The 23,573-nt window shown below is 43.5% G+C and overlaps 1 protein-coding gene across 8 annotated transcripts in view; it reads left to right on the plus strand.

The window, feature by feature from the left end:
* immp2l (inner mitochondrial membrane peptidase subunit 2) overlaps positions 1 to 23,573 on the plus strand; it is a 561,843-nt gene that overhangs the window by 63,969 nt on the left and 474,301 nt on the right. Inside the window, exon 4 of one of the 8 annotated variants that reach the window (XM_063057907.1) lies at positions 12,390 to 12,871. The exons of the other annotated variants lie outside the window; for them this stretch is intronic. Coding sequence (XP_062913977.1) covers positions 12,390 to 12,429 — 40 coding nt within the window. The 3' untranslated portion in view covers positions 12,430 to 12,871. Of the gene's footprint in view, positions 1 to 12,389; positions 12,872 to 23,573 lie in introns of those variants that run through there. 8 annotated transcript variants of the gene reach the window in all.

The raw sequence follows: 23,573 nt of genomic DNA on the forward strand, positions 1-23,573 counted from the left end.
TAGTGGGAGGTCATCTTCACTACCTCCTCTGCCAATGACAACCTTAAGGAACCAGTCTTGGTTTAGGATTTTATCAAACTGGCGGTACTTCTAACAATGCAGCACTCCAGAGTGCTCAAATCTTGAATTAACATCCTTCAAATCAAAATTTAGAGTGTAATCAATTTGAGTCGGCAGGTTAAAGCCATTTTCATCAATCTCCATAACAACATTGCTTCCTTACCATCAACAGTATTTCCCTCTTTGACAGCTGCTTGAAACTGAATCAAACTGATGACAATTCTGTTGTTTTGTCTGAGCCCAAAGATTCAAAGCACAGTTAATATCAAAGGATGAATAGATTTTACACCTTGAAGTTTGCCTGCTGGCAGCCACAAAGCAAGAAACCTGAGTAACCCAATTTAAAAAAAGGCCAAAAACCACTGTGCAGAGAATGAGAGAGACAAAAGCAACACACATACAATTGTAACTCACGGTTCAGCTAGTGGCTTAATCTAGGGGAAGGCAGCCCTTGGCCTGGCCAAACTTAAGAAATCTTGTTTGGGTGGATGTGTCCATGTTGCAACTCAGTACCATGAAATAAGAAACAGTACATGATATGCGATTAAATGATTTAGCTTTATAATTCTTAATTTGACTATATGGTTAGTTAAGAAACAAAAAAAAAGGAAAGGGCTTATTCTCATGAAACAGTCTAATGCACAACGTTGGAGTTCACGGTTCCAGTCACTTATTCCCTGTCAACCTCCTCTGAGCGTAGCTGACCCTCGGACCCTCGCTCCTATGCCACTCCGGCGGTCTACCAACTCTCTCCATTCACGTTTTCTCTCCTCATCTCTCCCTGGCAAAGGACAGCGAAATCCCTGCTCCCAGACCCACAAGAAAGAACAACATCCTACTTATTGGCTAGCCTACATTCCAAAGCCCCTGTTATCTCCAGTCATAACCCAAACATTGCTGCTACAGAGAAACAACTACCTTAGCAGTGAAACATTACAGAGAGGTCATTACATTCGCAGTGTAACCTTATAGCGTGTTACACTCTCTTCCCCATCGAATTTAGTCATGTCCTCATGACATTGAGATAATTCGCTAACCCTTCCTACAAAACACAATGTCCAATCCAGGTGTAAAATGCAATGTCATAGCTCCCCAAAACGGTAGGGGTCACACTCTCTTCCCCTGGTGCTGCATAGGCCAGCCTATCTGGTGGTCTCCTAATTCTCTGAGACCTCCGTACCACCTCACCTAACTCTTCAGGTTCAGACACTACTGGGGATACTTCCGGTCTACCTGCTGAGGCCTCCCCCAACCTATCACTCATGCCCAACTGCAACTCAGACCATTCTGTCCCGTGGCCAAGCCCTACTTCATCCCTTGCGGGCTCCCGCTGCAACCCAGGCTGTCCACAGATAGCCTCCACCCCCCCCCCCACTTCACCTGATTCAGCGGGAGAAGGGCTGGAAGTCTCTTCCTCAACCAATGGGGAGTTAGCAAAAGGCAGCATATACCACCATCCAGGTCCTCATCCTCCAAATCAGTATCCCTCTCAGAGGTGGGGGCCGGCCTAGCCTCCCCTGCTATGGGCCCTGCAGTCACCCCGCGTTTCTGCAGAGTCCTCTTACCAGGTGTCGGGCTCTGGGTCTACCTGCACCTGTTGTCCCAGGGGCAGCAGGTGGTTCCATTGGAAAATCTTGACAGGCCCATTCCCATCCTCTGGTTTCACCCGGAAAACTGGTAGGTTTGGCATTTGGCTCTCTACAACGTAGCGCTTAGGCACCCAGCGGTCACCAACTTATGTTTCCCAGGTAGCTCCAAATTCCTTATGAGGACCCGGTCTCCCAGCTGGAGTTGGGAGAATCTCACCTTTTGATCATATCTCCTCTTATTTCCTTGATTCTGATTTGCAGCCGCGACCCCAGCTACTTCATAAGCCCTTTTCGGCTCTCTTCTCATGTCAGACATATACTTCTGATAAGTCTTCGGTGGTAAGTCGCCTTCATCAGTCCCAAAACAAAGGTCAATAGGCAACCTCGCCTTGCGCCCAAACATCAGATAATACGGTGAGTACCCGATAACTTCATTTCGGGTACAGTTGTAACTGTGGGCCGGATGTCCAATATGTTGACTCCACCTGCTCTTCTTGCTGATCTGCAAGGTCCCGAGCAGGTCAACCAAGTTCCGATTAAACCTCTCGGGTTGGGGATCACCCTGTGGATGATAGGGTGTGGTCCTCAACTTCTTGACTCCAAGCATGCCCAGTAACTCATGGATGAGTCTGCTCTCAAAATCCCGTCCCTGGGAAAACCATAATAAATGAAATACTTCTCCCATAACACTTTGGCCACCGTGGATGCCCTCTTGTCCTTGGTAGGAAAAGCCCGTGCATATCTGGTGTAGTGGTGGTGATGACTAAGACATTTGCCATTTGGGTTCTATTGACAGGAAGTCCATACACACCAGGTCTAGGGGCCCTGCACTCTGCAAATGGGACAAGGGAACTGCGTGCCTCGGCAGCGTCTTCCGCTGTATGCATTGAATGCATGACTTGCAATATTCTTCGTCCTCCAACTTCATTCGGGGCCAGTAAAACTGGTCTCTGAGCAATCCATAGGTCTTTCTGACCCCCAAATGTCCAGAATCGTCATGAGATGACTTCAACACAATCCTCCGATCCTTCTCCGACAGGTCGGTCCGGGGGGTGACGTGACCTGGTATAGGATCTGGTTCTGCAACTCCATCCGAGGCCATTCTCTCAGTAATGGGGCCACCGAGTGTGTTTGTGTGCCTGAGCCATGTCTCCATTTTTGATCATTGACCAAATGATACAGATGCTGGGGTCGTCTCGCTGAGCAGTTGCCACTTCCCCAGAACTCAATTCTGGCAGCTGATTTGTCTTCGGAGCAGTCAGGTTACAGTGAATTTAGGGAATGGTATCATCAGAAGCACCCAATTGATCCACCGCTCGATCCTGCCCCTTCTTTTCCTCTGCCTTCACTGTGATGGCACCAGCTGCCAGCAGCCCTCTGCACTGTTTGTTCCTTTAGGGCAGTGGCCCCAACCACCGGGCCGCGGACCGGTACCGGGCCACAAAGCATGTGCTACTGGGCCGCGAGGAAACGATATGAGTCAGGTGCATCTTTCCTCATTCCCTGTCACGCCCACTGTTGAGCTTGAACGCATGCGATGTCATTATGTCAGCGCGGGAAGGAGCTCAACTCCTCGAGCTTGCAAATGACGACAGGCTGAAAAGTATGTTTGATATAACATCTCTGCCGGCATTCTGGATCAAAGTCAAGGCTAAATATCCTGCGATAGCCTTGAAAGCACTGAAAACTTTGCTTCCACTTCCAACATACCTCTGCAATGAATACAACGAAAACTAAACTGCGGAATAGACTGGACATAAGGAACCCCTTTCGAGTATCGCTGTCTCCCACCACCCCTCGGTAGGACTGTGTTGTTGCAGGGAAACAAGCCCACGGCTCCCACTGATTCAGCGATATTGGTGTGTTGCAATGATTTTATATGTTCATACAGGGAAAATATGTGCTGTGTGTTTAATATCCAAATGTTACTTAAAATATTATGATGCTATTGACCTATAAGTGACTTATAATTGACTTATCACGAAATTCATGCAAGGAAAATATGCGCTGTGTGTTTTAATATTAAATTCGTTAGATAAACCCTTTTAGAAATGAAATTGAGTGTATTAGCCACTTATTACCTATATTCCGGTCGTGATTAACACCCCCCCCCCCCCGGGAACAGAATCGCCAAAAACGATTTGTAGCAAAAATTCGGCAAGTACACGCATGCGCACTGGTGCCCATGCAAGGCTTCATGGTCATGGTAGTCTTTCTTGGGGTAAACACAACGTATTTGACAGCTACTCTAGTCCGTTGGCAACCCTACACCGCCCCCCCCCGCCCCACCGGTTGGCTGGTCCGCAAGAATATTGTCAATAATAAACCAGTCCGCAGAGCAAAAAAGTTTGGGGACCCCTGCTTTAGGGCATCCGTCCCCTCCATCAGCTCCATCATATGAGGGGCTCACCAACCAATCTCTGTCGCATTACGTCATCAGAGCACTGCCACTCATCTAACAACTGAGAGGTCTGCTGTGCCCAAGCCTCGTACTTCTCTTCCCCTTTAGGGGTGGCGTTATTCCAGAGAATAGGTGGAGCCTACCATAGCAGGGACTTTGAACCTGGGCATTTTATCATTTATTTGCCAGAAAGGTAAGGGCAGATACTAACTCAGAATTCTCAGTCTTCATTGGGGGGACGTGGACTAATTAAGCATTCCAAGTCGGACCAGTCCTTCCCCTCACTCCTCAGAAAGATAGAACCCTGTCTTTGAGATCTCCACCCCCAGCTACCACTATGTCAGTGCTGGTCTGCATTAAAATGAGAGCTGCACTCGCCATTTTATCAAACCTCCGCCCACAATTGCAACTTTAACAGTACTTAACAGGACAATTAACAATTAATCTGGAGTACGAATATCAAGCCCACTGGTTCAATGCTCTGGGTAATCACACAGCATCCAACGAAATCAATCCCGAACGAAACCCCCACAATTGTAACTCTTGGTTCGTCTAGCAGCTTAATCTCAGGGAAGGCAGCCTTCAGCCCGGCCAAATTTAAGAAATCCTGTTTGGGTTTCTTAAAAAACAGGATGCTGCGTGATGTGTCCCCTGTTACAACTCAGTACCATGAAATAACAAACAGTACACAATATGCGATTAAACAATTTAGTTTTATAATTCTGAATTTGACTATATGGTTGGTAAAGAAACAAAAAAAAGAAAGGGGCCCATTCTCATGAAACAGTCTAATGCGCAATGTTGGAGCTCACAGTTCTGGTCATTTGTTCCCCGTCAACCTCCTCCGAGTGTAGCCGACCTTTGGACCCTTGTTCCTCCTCCATGCCATCCGGCAGTCTACCAGCTCTCTCCATTTACGTCTTCTCTCCTCATCTCTCCCTGGCAAAAGACCGTGAAATCCCTGCTCCCAGACCCACAGGAAAGAACAATATTCTGCTCATTGGCTAGCCTACGTTCCAAAGCCCCATTATCTCTAGTCATAACTCAAACATTGCTGCTACAGAGAAGCCATTACCTTAGCAGTGAAAACTTACAGAGAGGACATTACATTAGCAGTGAAATATTACACCACATTACACAAACAATAGAAGCAAGCCAACAACATCCCTGAGTCAGACTGAGTTCCAGATCTGATTCAGGAGCAGCTAGAGTAGGCTCAAACTAAGCCTCACTCTCCAGTTCATCAAACCAGTAGGGCATAAATGCACACGAGCTGTATCAGTTCACAGTCTTAGCGCCACGGAAAAAGGAATGAACATTTGCAGGGGAGTGAACAAAATCAACCCGACCCTCATTTCCAAGCACAAATGGGCAGGAGCACAATGAGCAACAAATCCACACTAACGTTTTGATGAACATGATTAAGCTGCAGTTGGATAGGCAGAGATTATTTATCAAGCTTTGTTTGGTGATTATCCATATTCGGAGGAGGAGGAGAAGATGGCGGTGCGACGGCTTCAGAATGATATCTGTATTTGTCAGGTAGGGTGCCGTGCACAATCCTGATTTGATGGAGACGGACATGAGAGCGTGGAGGAACACCTGGAGAAACTTCTGAAATGCCCACTTCGTTGTCGCTGCTACTGTGTGGTCCGGAATCTCCGGAGGAATAGGCCTCTGAGTCCTCGGCTTTGCTTGTTTTGGCGGCCGGGACGAGGTCGAAGGCGCTCGGCAGAGGATGGCGCTCAGGAGGCTGTATCAGAGGGGCTGGTCGGCGGCTCGAAATTTTCTGATGGATTCAGTCTGCTGTGGTCAGGTGCTTCCAATGCATTGGCAGTTGTCAGTTGTCGGTGCCTGGAGGTTTATGGCAGGGGAGTTTCTCCCTGTTTGCCGCCTGCTATCGGGGACTGTAGGAGTCAATTGGGACTTGAGACTCATTTTTTACCGTGCCCATGATCTGTTCTTTATCAAATTATGGTATTGTTTTGCACTGCTGTAACTATATGATATAATTATGTGGTTTTGTCAGTGTTAGTCTTTGGTTTGTCCTGTTTTTGTGTGATATCACTCTGGAGAAACATTGTATCATTTCCTAATGCATGCATTTCTAAATGACAATAAATGAGGACTGAGTGTCCTCATAATCTAATAATCTAATATTTGAAAGTCTGTAACCAGTTGTGTAGCATAAGGATAGGTAGTGGGATCTTTACTGTTTGTTATATTTAGTGATGATTTGGATGAGAATGTAGAAACTATAATTAGTAAATTCATAGATGAGACTAGATAGGTAGTGTTGACTGTGAAGGGTATAGAATGATATTGATAAAATAGCCAGAGCAATGATGGATGGTATTTAGTCCTGAAAAATGTGAAATGATAAGATTTTGGCGAGTACTGAAGAGCTGAGGCATCCCTGGAGATGGTAGCACCTGTAGTTAAACTGGTTAAGAGGATATATGGAATATTTGCTCTCAATAGCCATGGCACAGAATATACACGCAAGGGACTCAGAATACAACCAGCACTCTAAAGCTGGTTTACTGGAATATTGTGTCCAAATTAAAGGAGGGATATGAGAATGCAGAGAAATCCACCAGGATGTTTTCTAGGATAGAAGGAATGTATAGGTGGAATCTGAAGGGGGATTTGCTTAACAGAAACAAAATTATAAGCGGTAGAAATTAGGTGCATAGTATGAATCTTTTCCCAAAGCAGATCTATCTGGAAGTGGAGGATGTGCATTTACAGTAAGGGATAAGAGGTTTAGGCGGGTTCTAAGGAAGATTTTTTTCACCCGGAGAATGCCTGGAAACTGGAAAGCACCAGGGAGCTGATTTTGGCAGAAACTCTCATAACATTTAAGTTGTTGGACAAGCACCTGAATAGGTATACAGGGCTACAGTGCAAGTACTGGAAAATGGAATTGGTGTAGATAAGTATGGTATAGTATAGATGGGTACGGCCCGGATGTTGGAGAAGAAGCCAGCCAAGGTGTTAAAGGAGCTGGTCGGGATATCGAGAAAGAAGACAGGTGGGATGTTGAAGAAGCCCGATGGAACGTTGGAGGATCCAGTTTGGGTACGGAGGAGCTGACCAGGTTGAAGACTGTGCTGCTGCCCGCTACTTGGAAGCATCGAAGTTGGTGCAATTTAACCGTGGGAGATTGTCTCGGACATTTCACTTGCTAACTGGCTATAACTTGCTTTCTTTTTCTTTTTCCAATGTTTTTATTAAATTTCATACACACACGTACAGAATTCATAAGGATACTTATTAAAAATCAAAATAAGGTAGCACAAAATGCACTATCTATCTATATACTACTAAAACTCTCATGCTCTGTCTGTCTGTGACCTCCAATTAGCACAAACGGTGCATTAGAGTGGCACTTTTTTTGGCTGAATCGAATTAAATGCGCTAACTTACAGAATGCAGGCAAAGTTCAGGGTTATATATTCGTATAAAATTGCTCATTCACCAAAAATCAACAGGCTGCCTTTCACCCGAGACCCGATCGGCCACCATGGAAATTGGGATGCCACAGCCCGACGCATGCGCACGGCCAGCCTCGGCAGCTTAGAGACTTTGGTGTTGCTGCTTCCTATCTTCTATCAAGCATTAGAGTGAAAATATATGGATAGCCTAATTATGCCGCGTGGAAAGAGAAGGGGGGCATTATGGTCAAGAGATAACGCCAAACGTCGTCGGGAAGCGGCAAGGTGAGGGAGAGAACAACAATCAGATGAGGCCAGGGCTGCACGACTCCAGGATCAAAGAGTCAGGACAAAAATGATGAGAGAAGACGAGACAGAGGAGGACAGGCATGCACGTCTCCAAAATGACAACAATAGGCACAGACGGAGGAGAGAACAAGAATCCGATCAGGCCAGGGCCGCACGACTTCAGGATCAGAGAGAAAGAACAAATGGTAGAAGAGATGAAGGATGAAAGGGCTGCATGTCTCCAGAATGACAAAAACAGGCAGAGAAGGAGGAGAGAGGAAGAGACAGAGGAGAAAACGAAAAATCAGCTCGAGAATATGCGGCACAGAGTAATTATTGCGAGAGTTGCTGAAAACGACAGTGGCCGCTTTCGACGACAATACCTCGACAGAGAAAAGAGCAAGGCAAAATGCACGACTTGCATGCCGTCACATTTCTGCTGATGTTGGTTTGATGACCACAGTACGCCCTCACTGTTGTGCCTTCCTATTCACTGGAGAAACCGCACATTTCTGCTGTATGAAGGGACAGGTCAGGATAGGCAATTTGCAGCCTCTACCTAATGAACTCCTCAATTTGTACAGCAGTGATGAACTTATTGCAAACGAGTTCAGGAAAAACATCAGACAATACAATTGCCTCTTCCAAATGACATCCTTTGGTGCCAAAGAAGTCATTCCAACTAGGAATCGATGGAATCCTTCTGTGATTATTCAAGGCCAAATCCATCATTACATTGGACATTTAATTCCAGACCCTACCCAGCAAGCCAGATTCCTTCAAATTTACTTCAGGGATACTTAATGTTCATTCTGGTCACATATTTGTCTTGCTATGCGTCTTTCTTCTTTAATAAGCTGAGTTTTTCTTCTTTAATTTCCAAATCAAAGAGATAGCAATGGCATTCAGGAAAATTTAATGTTCATTCTGGTCACATCAGACTGCACTACCCTTCTCTCAAAGGGTGCCCCAACGGGTCACCCTGTTGTCTAGAGTATAAATCACACTGATACAATCACGGTATCCCATATTCATAATCAATCAAATAAAATAAATTGAATTATGAAATACAATAATATGGTCGATTATATTATTAAAAAAAATCTACACTCACTACCAAGATAAAGCTGGTTGGTAAAAAAACAAAAGGGAAAAAAAGAGTACTTTACCATATCGTGATTATAATAATAGCCCAGGTCTATATTTTAATAACAATAACAATTCAAAGATTTTCAAAATAGGTCAGAAAGGGTCCTCATAGCGTTTGAAAATCTTGATTAGAATCAGAAATAGAACAACGAATCTTCTCTAAATTTAAACATGACATAACATTGCATAACCATTGAGCATGTGTTGGGGGGGGGGCAACCTCCTTCCATTTAAGCAAGATCACCCTGCTAGCCTTAAGAGAAGTAAAAGCCAGTACCCGCAAATGAGAAGGCTCCGAAGTTATAGCTCTTTCCTCAACAATACCAAATAAGGCAGTCAAAGGATTAGGCTTAAAATTAACTTTAAAAAGTACGGAAGAAGTTTGGAGTACATCTTTCCAATATTTTTCAAGGCTCGAACATGACCAAAACATATGAATTAATGAAGCCTCTCTATTATTACATCGGTCAGAATAAGGAGATATATCTGCAAAAAAATGAGGGAGCTTGTCTTTAGACATATGAGCCCTATGTACCATTTTAAATTGTAGGAGGGAATGACAAGCACATAATGATGAAGAATTAACCATTTTGAAAATAGCCCTCCAGGACTCATCAGATAATGAAGTCTGTAAATCCCTTTCCCAATCTTTTTAAATTTTACTATAACTGACTATAGCTAACTGGCCTATAGTTATCCACCTTTTACCCACATCCTTTTAGAAACAGTGGCGTGATGTGCAGCACACATTCTAGCCTGCCTTGTCCCATTCACCTATTTGTTGAATTACATTATGTCCCAGTTAAGCAATGACCCTATGTAAAAAAAATTTAACTTGCTTTTCAGTTTCCTCAATAATATCAAAACACTGTGAGATAGATGAGCTTATTCAGTCCATTAATATACTGAGCAACTGCAGCAGACTACACCATCTTTAATGGCATTATCTTTAGCTGCCAAACCCCTAAACTCCAGAATTCCTTCCTTAAACTTCTCTATACCTTTACCTCTTTATTTTTTTTCTCTCTCAAAGATATATCTTAAAACCTATTGGTCCAACTAAGTCCACACTAATGTTTTTTTTGATGTAATCAAGCATAGTTTGGCACAATATTCTTTGGAAGTGCTTCAGGACACTTAGCTTTATTAAAGGTATATTTGAACAAGTTGTTGTTGTTAAGATAGCACAAAGACATGATACCATCATGATTTAAGGTTAAAACTGAAGAACTCCTGCAGGAGATTTTAAATTTACGGGAATGCTGCAGAACTATTCATTATTTTGACAGTGTGCCTACTTGATTTGAAACAGGTTTGGTGAAAGATTGCAAGTGAGCCAGATCTAATAACTTCCAGTTTTGCATGCAAAATTTGGTTATGTATTACCCTAGAGTACTTGGGAAGGAATCTAGTTATACAGATTTTTGAATTTCTAGTTTCTCGCTGGTATCTTAAGTGGGATTATAAAATAGGTTTTGATGTATTGCTCTGTAGATAGAAGGTTTGTACTGGGACTACAGTTGGAACCTTGATTAAATTTAAATACTCCTTAGTTAACACAGGAAGTGTAGAAAATAAAAACCAGGTGTCAACCTTGCCACCCACCCTATGAGTTTACTCTGCTACTCAAGGTTCAGGGCTGATTGATCCTTGATGTCAATTTTATTTTTCTGTTTGATTTCCCTATAACCTTTGATTCATTTGTGGTGCAAAAAAAATCTGTGTCAGCCTTGAACGTACTTAATGACTTAGGATCCTCTTCTCATTCTTTAAGTGTTTAGTTCTTATTCTTAGATAGTCTGATTCTGGTCTCTCCTCCCGGGCAGACACCCCATAAAATTTTCTGTTTCAATGTCATCACCTGTCATTCTTATAAACTCCAGAAGGTTTAAGTCCTTTGCTTACTTTTTGCTCATAAGGTGGAGGTGAGCATTCTATTTGATTCTTAATTACTTGCTGATATAGCTGTAAGCCACCTTTCTGTGTTTCTTGAACAAGGACACCAATATTTCTTAAAATGTCAATAATGCAAATATTACATCATTTAATCCATCTAGGTACCCAAGTCCTCACATTATACTATATTTGCTATCTTTTTGCCCAGTCAATAAGCCTGAATAGATCCCTCTGCCAGCCTTTATAACCTCCTTGTGGCTTCCTTTCTCATGTATCTGTGTATCATGAGAAAAACTGAATAACTTCCACTTTGTCCCCTCACCTCAGTCATTAATGTACGTTGTTCAGAGATGAGTCCAGAGACACCCAACTAATTGACTCGTCTATTTTTATAACATTAACCGTTAATCAATTCTCTGTTTGTACTGATCTGTCACTCTCAGCACCACTAGGCTTTATATGGCAGGTTAGAGAATGTTTTATGAAAATCAAAATATAGAATCTATTACAACCACAAGACAACACATACAAACTGCTGGAGGAACTCAGTAGGCTAGGCAACATCCATGGAAAAGAGTAAACAGTGGACGTTTTGGGCTGAGGCCCTTAATCGAGATTGGAAAGAAAGAGAAGTCAGAGTAAGAAGGTGGGGCGAGAGTGGGGGAAGAAGTGGTAGTTGAAAGGGGGAGAGGATGAAGTAAAGAGCTGGAAAGTTTGTATGTTCCTACAGAACCTATTAGTTCCTCCTTTATTAATCCTGTTAATTTCATTCTCAAAGGAGTATAAAGGAGTCCCTTCATATAAACCACATTGACTCTGTCTGAATGTTGTCCTTTTCCTTACTATTTCCTTAATAATGAAATTTGCTACTTCCTTGACAATTGTTGTTGAGTTAATTGGGTTGACCTTGTGTTCCCTTCGTGAGAGGTGAAAATGGGTAAGGCCGGCCAACAAGGCTCTGCTGAAGTTGTATCGGCCAATCCCCTGTACAGTGGATATAATGGATTACAGAAACATTGATGATCTCCAACTATACCATCAACTTCAGAGGACGATGGAGACTGGAGGTTATTGATGGCTTACGCTGCACCTGGCAAATACCAATGTTCACTCTTGCTGCACCTGTGGGCTGAAGTAAAAACAATTAAAATCTTCTGTCATTGGGTGTGGATGACCTTCCTAAAGCAGCAAACTCTAAGATGAAGTACAGATCAGCAGCAGCATCTGTTGAATTAATGTTGACTCCATGAATAAAATGATGAAAGAAAAATGGAGAGCTATGGGGGAAGGAACTGTTAGATTTATCTTGGAGTAGATTAATAAGTCACTACAATATCATGGGTTGAGGGGCCTGTACTGTACTGTACTATGTTCCAGGAAACTAAGAATGAATGTGAATCTGCCTTCAGTCAGCAAAGTGCTTTAGGGATATGTGAGGTGCTGAATTTGGGATTGCATGAGATCATAGGCAAGGTTTTCAGGATGTGTTGATATTTTAAATAATATAAAGCCAAGTTGCTTAGAGCTGGATGTTCTGCAAGTAAACAGGAACTACAATCTTTTTTTCAGATTGACGAAGTTAAAATCATGCTTGTCACACTGTTGTTGATGCCATCTGGAGAACTTTTATACTGGAAGATAAGCGCTAGCACACACCATGCCAAAAATTGAACAAAGAACATTAAAATGTCCAGAAGTATGTATGTTACCTCAGATTAAATGAACTTTCAAACTTTTGAATATAAATTGTGCAAAGAATTGCCTTAATTGCTTTTCAGGGTAATTTATTTCATTTGGTGTCCATTTGCTGATTTGACATTAGCTACTTTGATGGGCAACACCTTTTTAATTTTCTCTTAACCATAATGCAGGCCTCATTTGGCATTGTAACGCTTGGGATGAAAGTTATATTTTCTCTTCATGAATAGAATCAGGTTTGATATCATTGGCATATTTCATGAAATTTGTTGTTTTGCGGCAATAGTACATTGCAATACATAATTACAAAAACTGCATTACAATAACAAATATATATTAAAAATTAAGCTTAATAAGTGGAGCAAAAAGAGAGCAAAAAAGAAAAAAAATAATGACTTAGTATGCATGGGTTCATTTTCCATTCAGAAATTTGGTGGTGGAGGTGAAGAAGCTGTTCCTAAGACATTGAGTGTATGTCTTTATGCTCCTGTATCTTCTCCTCAATGGTACCAATGAGAAGAGGGCATGTCCTGGGTGATGGGGGTCTTTAATGATGAATGCCACTCTTTGAGTCATCGTCTTTTGAAGATGTCCTTGGTGCTAGGGAGGCTAGTGCCTCTGATGGAGCTGGGTGAGTTTACAACTTTCTGCAACTTTTATACAGTTCTGTGCAGTAGCCCCTCCATACCAAATGGTGATGCAACCAGTTAAAATGCTCTCCATGGTATATCTGTAGAAATTTGTGAGAGTCTTTGGTGATATGCCAAGTCTCCTCAAAATCCTAATGAATATAGCCACTCTCATGCCTTCTTTATAATTGCATCAATGTGCTTGACCCAGGATAAATCTTCAAAGATGTTGACACCCAGGATCTTGAAGCTGCTCGCCCTTTCCACTGCTAATCCCTCAATGAATACTGGTGTGTGTTCTTTTGACTTTTCCTTCCTGAAGCCATCCCACAATCAATTCCTTGTTCTTACTAATGTTCATTGCAAGGTTGTTGTTGCAACACTACTCAATTAGCTAATCTAACTCACTTCTGTACGCTTCCTCATCATCATCATCGGTAATTTTGCCAACAATGGTTGTGTCCTCCGCAATATTTATGGAAGGCATTTGAGCTGTGTCTAGGCACATAGTCATGGGTGCAGAGAGAGTTGAGCAGTGGGCTAAGCATGTATTCTTGGAGTGTGCCATTGTTGATTGTCAGTGAGGCGATGTTATTTCTGATCTGCATAAATTGTGGTTTCCTGATGAGGAAATCAAGGATTGAGTTGCAAAGGGAGATACAGAGACCCAGGTTTTAGAGCTTGTTTATTAGAACTGTGGGTATGATGGTGTTGAATGCTGAGCTGTAATCAATACACAGTAGCCTGATATGATCAATATCAAGTTTTACAATAAATTAATCAATTTTTGAAATCTTGATGCCGCTAGGACAAAGGGGTATATTTAAGAGCTGTATGATTTGGAATAATAAGCAAATAATAACTTACTTAGCTAAGTTGAAAGTCGAGTTCTCATATGCACAAGTATATGCATAGGTTTAATAAAAAAGCTTACTTGCAGCAGGATCGCAGGCACATAGCATTGGAGTCACAACATTTACAAGAAAACATTGTAAATGTTTTTGTATACATTGTATAAGTTTTCCAGAATTGTACAAGAAATATGTAATTATAAAATTAGAACAAAAAAAACCAACAAGGTCCACTTAGTACAAAGTGATCATAATATTACTATACTGAGGTAGTGACTAGGGTTTTACTAGTTGGTTCAAAACTGGATGGTTGAAGAATCTGTTGTTAATCCTGGTGGTATAGGACAATAGTTTTCTGTACCTGCCGATGGTAGCCGTGAGAAGCTGTATGCCCTGATGGTGGGGATCTTAGACTACAGATGTTGCTACATCTTGATGGCTTGTTTTCCCTTATTCTAGAATTACTCAGCTGGCACTTCATCATTGTTACTTATGTCATCTGCTGCCATTGGCATGTTCTCCTGAACTACTCATTAAGCTAATATTGAGTGAGGGACATACCAGCTCATGAGGTAGATTGTGTAATCTTGTCTTCTGTGGCTGCTGATGTTCTACAGCACCTTTTTGTTATCCACTTTTAGTTGTGAGATTTGTTCTGAATCTGTCTCATTTAGTGTGTCTATAATTCCATACAGCTCAAAATCCTTGGTGTGAAGATGGACTTTTTTCCACAGGGGCTGTGTCTACCTATGCTAGTGTGACAGATGCATCTGGTGTATGTAGATTGATGGTCAAAATTAATTAAGTACTTTGTTCATACTCTGTTCAGTTCTACTTGCAACTTTTCAACAATTGAAACGGTGTATGTTTGCATGCAGCACAACATGAAGAACATAGAGGCAACTGGCAAATAACATTTGAACAGAAATGTACCTGCAAATGATGATATCTAATAAGTTGTGTTTAAACTTTGACTTTCAGTTGCATTATCTTTGTTAAGTCATCTACCATTGATATCCTGGGGGTAAACATTGACCAGCTAGATGAAATATTGCCAAACAGATAAATAACGTTGATTAAGTTGAGGCTGTAATCCTGCAGTGAGTAACTTCCTGACGCACCAAAGCCTTTCCACTTTAGTTAATACTCTCCACAGCACCAATAACATGGAGGAAAGACAGAGCAACGCACTTGACTAGCATTTCATCACCCACTTTAGATTCTCTGCACTACTGTCACAATGTGGCTGCATGTGGTTAACCTCAAGAAACATAGAAATATAGAAATCTACAGTACATTACAGGCCATTTGGCCCACAATGTTGTGCTGACCATGTAACCTACTCTAGAAACTGCCTACTCTTAGAATTTCCCTACAGCATAGCCCTCTATTTTTCTAAGCTCCATGTATCTACCTAAGAGTCTCTTAAAAGACCCTATTGCATCTGCCACTACCACCTTCGCTGGCAGTGCATTCCACGTACCCACCACTCTCTGTGTGGAAAACTTACCTCTAACAACCCCCTTGTACCTACATCCAAGCACCTTAAAGCTATGCCCCCTTGTGTTAGCCATTTCAGCCCGAGGAAAAAGGCTGTGGCTATCTGCACCAGATACATCAAACTGCAGCTCCTTAGGGACCGCGTTAAGGAACTGGAGCTGTAGCTTAATGACCTTCATCTGGTTAGGGAGGGTGAGGAGGTGATAGAGAGGAGCTATAGACAAGTAGTCACACCGGGGCCTCGGGAGACAGATAAGTGGGTAACAGTCAGGAGAGGGAAGGGCAAGTGTCAGATACTAGAGAGTACCCCTGTGGCTGTCCCCCTTATCAATAAGTACTTCTGTTTGAGTACTGTTGGGGGGGAAACGGCCTGCCTGGGGGAAGCAACAGTGGCCACGCCTCTAGCACAGAGTCTGGTCCACTGGCTCAGAAGGGTAGAGAAAGGAAGAAGGCAGCAGCAATAGGGGACTCTATAGTTAGAGGGTCAAACAGGCGATTCTGTGGATGCAGGAAAGAAACATGGATGGTACTTTGCCTTCCAGGTGCCAGGGTCTGGGATGTTACTGATCGCATCCACAATATTTTGAAGTGGGAAGGTGAATAGCCAGAGGTCGTGGTACAAATTGGTACCAATGACATAGGTAGGAAAGGGAGGAGGTCCTGAAAACAGACTACAGGGAGTTAGGAAGGAAGTTGAGAAGCAGGACCTCAAAGGTAGTAATCTTGGGACTACTTGGTTCGGCACAGCCAAGAAGGGCCTAAAGGCCTGTTTCTGTGCTGTAGTTTCTATGGTTCTATGGTACTGCTTGTGCCACGCGACAGTGAGTATAGGAATAGAGTGAGGTGGAGGATAAATGCATGGTTGAGGGATTGGAGCAGGAGGCAGGGATTCAGATTCAGATTTCTGGATCATTGGGGCAGGGAGGTTTGCCAAGGCTATTGGGGAGAGCTTAAACTAGAATTACTGGGGGGTGGGAACCAAGCTGAAGAGATGGAGGAAGGACTGGTTGGCTCACAAATAGTGAAAGCTTGGAGACAGTGCGAAAGGGAGGATAGGCAGGTGATAGAGAAGGGATATGCTCAGACCGATGGTTTGAGGTGTGTCTATTTTAATGCATGAAGCATCATGAACAAAGCAGATGAGCTTAGCGTGTGGATCAGCACTTGGAGCTATGGTGATGTGGCTATTACAGAGACTTGGATGGCTCAGAGAAAGGAATCGTTATTTCGAGTGTCAGGCTTTAGATGTTTCAGAAAGGACAGGGAGGGAGGAGAAAGAGGTGGGGGCGTGGCATGGCTGCAGAAAAGGAGGACGTCATGGAGGGATTGTCTACCGAGTCTCTGTGGGTGGAAGTTAGAAACAGGAAGGGGTCAATACCTCTACTGGGTGTTTTTTATAGACAATCCAACAGTATCAGGGACATCGGAGAGCAGATAGGGAGATAGATCTGGAAAGTTGTAATAATAACAGGGTTGTCACGGTGGGAGATTTTAATTTCCCAAATATTGATTGGCATCTCCCTAGAGAGCAAGGGGTTTAAATGGGATGGAGTTTGTTAGGTGTGTTCAGGAAGGTTATGAAACACTTAGCCTATTAATTTTTACACATCATAATTTATGAGTAGATTATACCACTGTTTTTAAAAAATATTTTATATGTACACTCAAGGAAAAACTTATTCAGGAAATAAGTTGATCAATTTTTGCTTGAGAGAACAATTTGCAGTCAAGACACTGAATAAGTTCTCTCTCTTTCCTTAAAAAAAAATCACTATTTGATTTATATCTACTCAGATAGATGTTCGACACCTCGATGGTATGTTTCACTGCGAAAAAGTAACATCTCTGCACGTGACATGAAATGATATAGAATTTACAGCATAGAAATAAACCGTGCAGTTGTTGATGCATATTTTTAGCCGCCTTCCACCTCTGTTCAAGTAACTCATCTTTTTATTTCTTTTATCTTCCCTTCCTTTAAATACTTCTAAGCTGTTTGATCTAGCTACTACTTGTGGTAGTTTGTTAGTTTAATCAACCTGTCGTATCAGGCAATTTGTGCATATCTCTCTGTAGGGCTAGAACCTACAACCTTCTAATTCTGCATTGAGAGCCAAGTTGACAAGTAGAATGAACAAAAAAATGAAATATGGTTTATTTTTTGTTTTAGTAATAGTGAGCTTTGGTTGCCTGAACCAGTCTGTGAAAATTTCAGTTTTATTAACAAACCTGCAATATGTGAGTTGGGCACTGCCTTGCCTTTATACAGATTGTCACGTTCTGATTTAGTAAAGGATAACCTTATTTTTAAATAATATATTTATATACATTTGTATTCAAAGCCTAATTTATTTCCAGGTGAGCCAGTGGAATCTGTAATGCTTGTAGGGCAAAATGTAATGGAGCAAACCAATGTCATTTGTTTGAAATGTTACATTCTTCACTTCCACCCATTTGTAACATGACACAAGTATCAATTTTATTTCTAACATTCAAAATAATTTCATAATTCTGCTTTGGAATCAACAGGAAATAAATTGAGTAGCCAGCAAACGGTATTCTGAGCAGTTTCTGTGGAAACATGGAATCCACTCTGTGACTACGGATAGACTCATTCTGCCAACTTCTGTAGGCGTACCAAGAAGACTTGGGCAAAGACTTTGCCAACAGCATTCAAAAAGGAAGTGCCTCTGCAGTTGTTTCAGTCACTTCCGTCACTTTTGTTTTTGTAGAGGGTAATGATCTTGGCATCCCTGATATCCTGTGGTACAGCTCCTTCCTGCCAGCACAGACAGGGACTTTAGACGGTGCGGTAGACTAGTCATGCAGTGCTTGATCAGGTCTGTGAGAATCCCATCATTGCCTGGTGCCTTCCCTTAGGCCAAGCTGCTGATGGCCTTGCTGAGCTCCTCTTGGGTCAGCTCTGCATCCAGTTCTTCTATTGTCAGAAGGCATTCAATAGCATCTAAGGCTGAGGTTGTCAATGGCATCTAAGGCTGAGGTTGTCAATGGCATCTAAGGCTGAGGTTGTGACAGAGTTCGCTCTGGAGTAGAGGTCAGAATAATGTTCTACCCATCTTTCCATCTGTTTGCTCTTCTCTGTGATTACTTCCCCACCAATAGATTTAAGGGTAGCCATCTTTATCTGAGAAGAACCAAGGGTTTTCTTGATGCTATCGTATATACCCCTCATACTGCTAGTCAGTGCTGCAGTCTGGATGACCTCACTGAACTGCATCCAGTAATCACCGCTGCCACATTTGGCACTCTGTTGAACTTTACTTCTAGCAACCTTGAGGATCTGTATGTTCCTGTCTATTGGTGAATGCTTACTCTCAGCTAGGGCAACATATTTGGCTTCAGTGACGGGGGTCATCTCATTGGATTGGGCTTCGAACAAATTGAGATCTTCTTTGCAAAGGGAGGTAAGGCTGTGCTGTACATGGTATTAAGCAGAAGTTTCCATTTCTCTGTGACAGAATTTCCAGATTGCTGGGTGCTTAGTTCTTTCTCCAAGGACTTGACAATCTGCTCCAATAAGTCTGGATGACGCATCTTGCTGGCTTCAAACTTGGTCTGGACGTATGAGTTGGTGATAATAAACTATGATAGGTGCAGAACTCCAGCAATCACTGTCTACTCTTGTTCATCTTGCCAAGTCCAAAGTGACCAAGGCAGGAGGGCCATGAGTCATGATCTGCACCCACTCTGGCATTGAAGTCACCCAGGAGAACATTATATTCCTTGTTGGGAGTATTCATTGTGGTAGCCGCAAGGTTCTGATAAAACTCATCCTTTGCCTCAGATGTAGTGCACAGCATGCAAGCATACTCACTGGCAAGAGTAACTGGGCCTTCGGTGGCATTGAAGCAAAGAGTAAGAAGTTGCTCAGATCCATTGCCTGGTTTCGCCATCTTCAACATTTTCATCATTTCCCATTAAGGGCACCAAGAGGCAATATCGAGCCAAGTTGGAAGCCCAGGCTAACCAGAGGGATGCTGATAGACTATGGCAGGGTCTAAATGAGATCACTGGGTGCAAAGAAAAGGCTGGGAATATCAATAATTGTGGTGCTTTCCCATTCTTGTTTCCCTCTGTCACTTTTTCTTCTTACCTGCCCATCACCTCCCTCTGGTGCTCCGCTGCTTTCCCTTGCTTCCATGGTCTTCTGCCCTGTCCTATCAGTTTCCCCTTCTCCAATCCTTTATCTCTTTCACCTATCAACTCCCCAGCTCTTTACTCACCCTTGCCCCTCTCCCAGTTTTACCTATCACCTGCCACCTTGTACTTCTTCCTCCCCCACCCCCACCTTCTTACTCTAACTTCTCATCTTTTTTTTCCAGTCCTGATGAAGAGTCTTAGCTCGAAACATTGACTGTTCACTCTTCTCCATAGATGCTGCCTGACCTGCTGAGTTCCTCCAGCATTTTGTGTGGGTTACTGAGAGGGTTATGACTTTGAGTTTTGCAGACAAAGTAGTTCAGGCAGACATGTGAGATTGTGATATGATATTGCTGGCGTTCACAGATCTTAGTGAGGATAGAGAATGGGGTTTGAATGTTGGCCCTATAAATAGCCCAGTTTCCAGAGAAACTAGATTCGTAAAAACTGATTATTCTATGAGCAAATTTTATTTTCCAAATTTTTAAGTCAAGTTCATGTGCTGTTGTCATCAATTGCAGATATCTATACACTGGAAAAGGGGTACTTTATACTTTATTACTTTATACTTTATTGTCGCCAAACAATTGATACTAGAACGTATAATCATCACAGCGATATTTGATTCTGCACTTTCCACTCCCTGGAGTACAAATCAAAAGTAAGTATTAAAAATTTAAATTATAAATCATAAATAGAAAAGGGAAAGTAAGGTAGTGCAAAAAAACCGAGAGGCAGGTCCGGATATTTGGAGGGTACAGCCCAGATCCGGGTCAGGATCCGTTCAGTAGTCTTATCACAGTTGGAAAGAAGCTGTTCCCGAATCTGGCCTTGCGAGTTTTCAAGCTCCTGAGCCTTCTCCCGGAGGAAAGAGGGGTGAAAAGTGTGTTGGCTGGGTGGGTCATGTCCTTGATTATCCTGGCAGCACTGCTCCGACAGCGTGCGGTGTAAAGTGAGTCCACGGACCGAAGATTGGTTTGTGTGATGTGCTGGGTTGTGTTCACGATCTTCTAGAGCTTCTTCCGGTCTTGGACAGGACAACTTCCATACCAGGTTGTGATGCACCCTAGAAGAATGCTTTCTACGGTGCATCTATAAAAATTAGTGAGTGTTTTAGGGGACGGGCCAAATTTCTTTTGCTTTCTCAGGAAGTAAAGGCGCTGGTGGGCCTTCTTGGCAATGGACTCTGCTTGGTTGGACCAAGTCAGGTCATTTGTGATATTGACCCCGAGAAACTTGAAGCTTTTGACCTGTTCTACTTGTGCACCACCAATGTAAATGGGGTTGTGTGGTCCGCTACTCCTTCTGAAGTCAACAACTAATTCCATCGTCTTCCTGACATTGAGGGATAAGTTATTGTCTTTGCAGCATGCCACCAGGTTCCTAATTTCCTCTCTGTACTCAAACTCATCATTACCCTAGATACGGCCTATAATTGTGGTGTCATCAGCAAATTTATATATTGAGTTTGATAGAAACTTTGCTACACAATCATGGGTGTACAGTGAGTACAGCAGGGTGCTGAGTACACAGCCTTTTGGGGCATCGGTGCTCAGAGTGATTGTAGAGGAGAGCTTGTCCCCTATTTTTACAGCCTGGGTCCTGTCCGTGAGGAAGTTGAAGATCCAGCTGCAGATCTGAGTGCTAAGGCCCAGGTTCCGGAGCTTAGGAATCAGTTTATTTGGAATGATGGTATTAAAGGCAGAGCTGTAGTCAATGAAAAGGAGCCTTACATATGCATCTTTTTCCTCAGGTGTTCTAAGGAGGAATGTAGGACCAGAGAGATGGCATCTGCTGTTGACCTGTTGCTCCGGTAGGCGCATTGCAAAGCGTTGAAGTTGACTGGTAGGCTGTGGTTGATGTGTGCCATAACCAATCTCTCAAAGCACTTCATAGCAATTGATGTCAGAGCCACAGGTCGATAGTCATTCAGGCATGCCACCTTGCTCTCCTTTGGCACTGGGATTATCGTTGCCTTCTTAAAACACGAGAGGATCTTAGACTGAAGCAAGGAGCAGTTGAAGATGTCTGTAAACACTCCAGCTAGCTTGCTTGCACAGGCCCGGAGAACCCATCCCGGGACACCATCTGGGCCCGTCGCCTTTTTTAGATTTATCTTCAGGAAGGCCCTTCTAACGTCCTCCTCGGTGACGATGAATCTCGATGCCACCAGGTCCGGTTCATTGGGAGGGAGCGGAATGCTCCTCTTCTGTTCGAATTTTGCGTAGAATACGTTAAGTTCGTCAGGAAGAGAAGCATCACAGTTATTGATATTCCCAGCCTTTTCTTTGCGCCCAGTGATCTCATTTAGACCCTGCCATAGTCTATCAGCATCCCTCTGGTTAGCCTGGGCTTCCAACTTGGCTCGATATTGCCTCTTGGTACCCTTAATGGCTTTCCAGAGTTCACACTTGGATTCTGTGTAGCGACTGGTATCCCCAGACCTAAAAGCCGCAGCTCTAGCCTTTCACATCAAAGTTGCTGGTGAACGCAGCAGGCCAGGCAGCATCTCTAGGAAGAGGTACAGTTGACATTTCAGGCCGAGACCCTTCGTCAGGACTAACTGAAGGAAAAGTTAGTAAGAGATTTGAAAGTGGGAGGGGGAGGGGGAGATCCAAAGTGATAGGAGAAGACAGGAGGAGGAGGGATGGAGCCAAGAGCTGGACAGGTGATTGGCAAAAGGGATATGAGAGGATCATGGGACAGGAGGCCCAGGGAGAAGGAAAAGGGGGAGGGGGGAAAAACCCAGAGGATGGGCAAGGGGTATGGACAGAGGGAGAAAAAAGAGAGAGAGAGAGAAAGAATGTGTGTATATAAATAAATAACGGATGGGGTACGAGGGGGAGGTGGGGCATTAGCGGAAGTTTGAGAAGTCAATGTTCATGCCATCAGGTTGGAGGCTACCCAGATGGAATATAAGGTGTTGTTCCTCCAACCTGAGTGTGGCTTCATCTTTACAGTAGAGGAGGCCGTGGATAGACATGTCAGAATGGGAATGGGAATGGGATGTGGAATTAAAATGTGTGGCCACTGGGAGATCCTGCTTTCTCTGGTGGACAGAGCGTAGGTGTTCAGCAAAGTGGTCTCCCAGTCTGCGTCGAAGGCCACATCGGGAGCACCGGACGCAGTATATTACCCCAGCCGACTCACAGGTGAAGTGTCGCCTCACCTGGAAGGACTGTCTGGGGCTCTGAATGGTGGTAAGGGAGGAAGTGTAAGGGCATGTGTAGCACTTGTTCCGCTTACAAGGATAAGTGCCAGGAGGGAGATCAGTGGGGAGTGAAGGGGGGGACGAATGGACAAGGAAGTCGCGAAGGGAGCGATCCCTGCGGAAAGCGGGGCGGGGGAGGGAAAGATGTGCTTAGTGGTGGGATCCCGTTGGAGGTGGCGGAAGTTACGGAGAATAATATGTTGGACCCGGAGGCTGGTGGGGTGGTAGGTGAGGACCAGGGGAACGCTATTCCTAGTGGGGTGGCGGGAGGATGGAGTGAGAGCAGATGTGCGTGAAATGGGGGAGATGCGTTTGAGAGCAGAGTTGATGGTGGAAGAAGGGAAGCCACTTTCTTTAAAAAAGGAGGACATCTCCCTCGTCCTGGAATGAAAAGCCTCATCCTGAGAGCAGATGCGGCGGAGACAGAGGAATTGCGAGAAGGGGATGGCATTTTTGCAAGAGACAGGGTGAGAAGAGGAATAGTCCAGATAGCTGTGAGAGTCAGTAGGCTTATAGTAGGCATCAGTGGATAAGCTGTCTCCAGAGATAGAGACAGAAAGATCTAGAAAGGGGAGGGAGGTGTCGGAAATGGACCAGGTAAACTTGAGGGCAGGGTGAAAGTTGGAGGCAAAGTTAATAAAGTGCTACACATGCCCTTACACTTCCTCCCTTACTACCATTCAGGGCCCCAGACAGTCCTTCC

The sequence above is a fragment of the Mobula hypostoma genome, chromosome 9, assembly GCF_963921235.1.
Source record: "Mobula hypostoma chromosome 9, sMobHyp1.1, whole genome shotgun sequence".
In the NCBI taxonomy this organism is placed as follows: Eukaryota; Metazoa; Chordata; class Chondrichthyes; order Myliobatiformes; family Myliobatidae; genus Mobula; species Mobula hypostoma.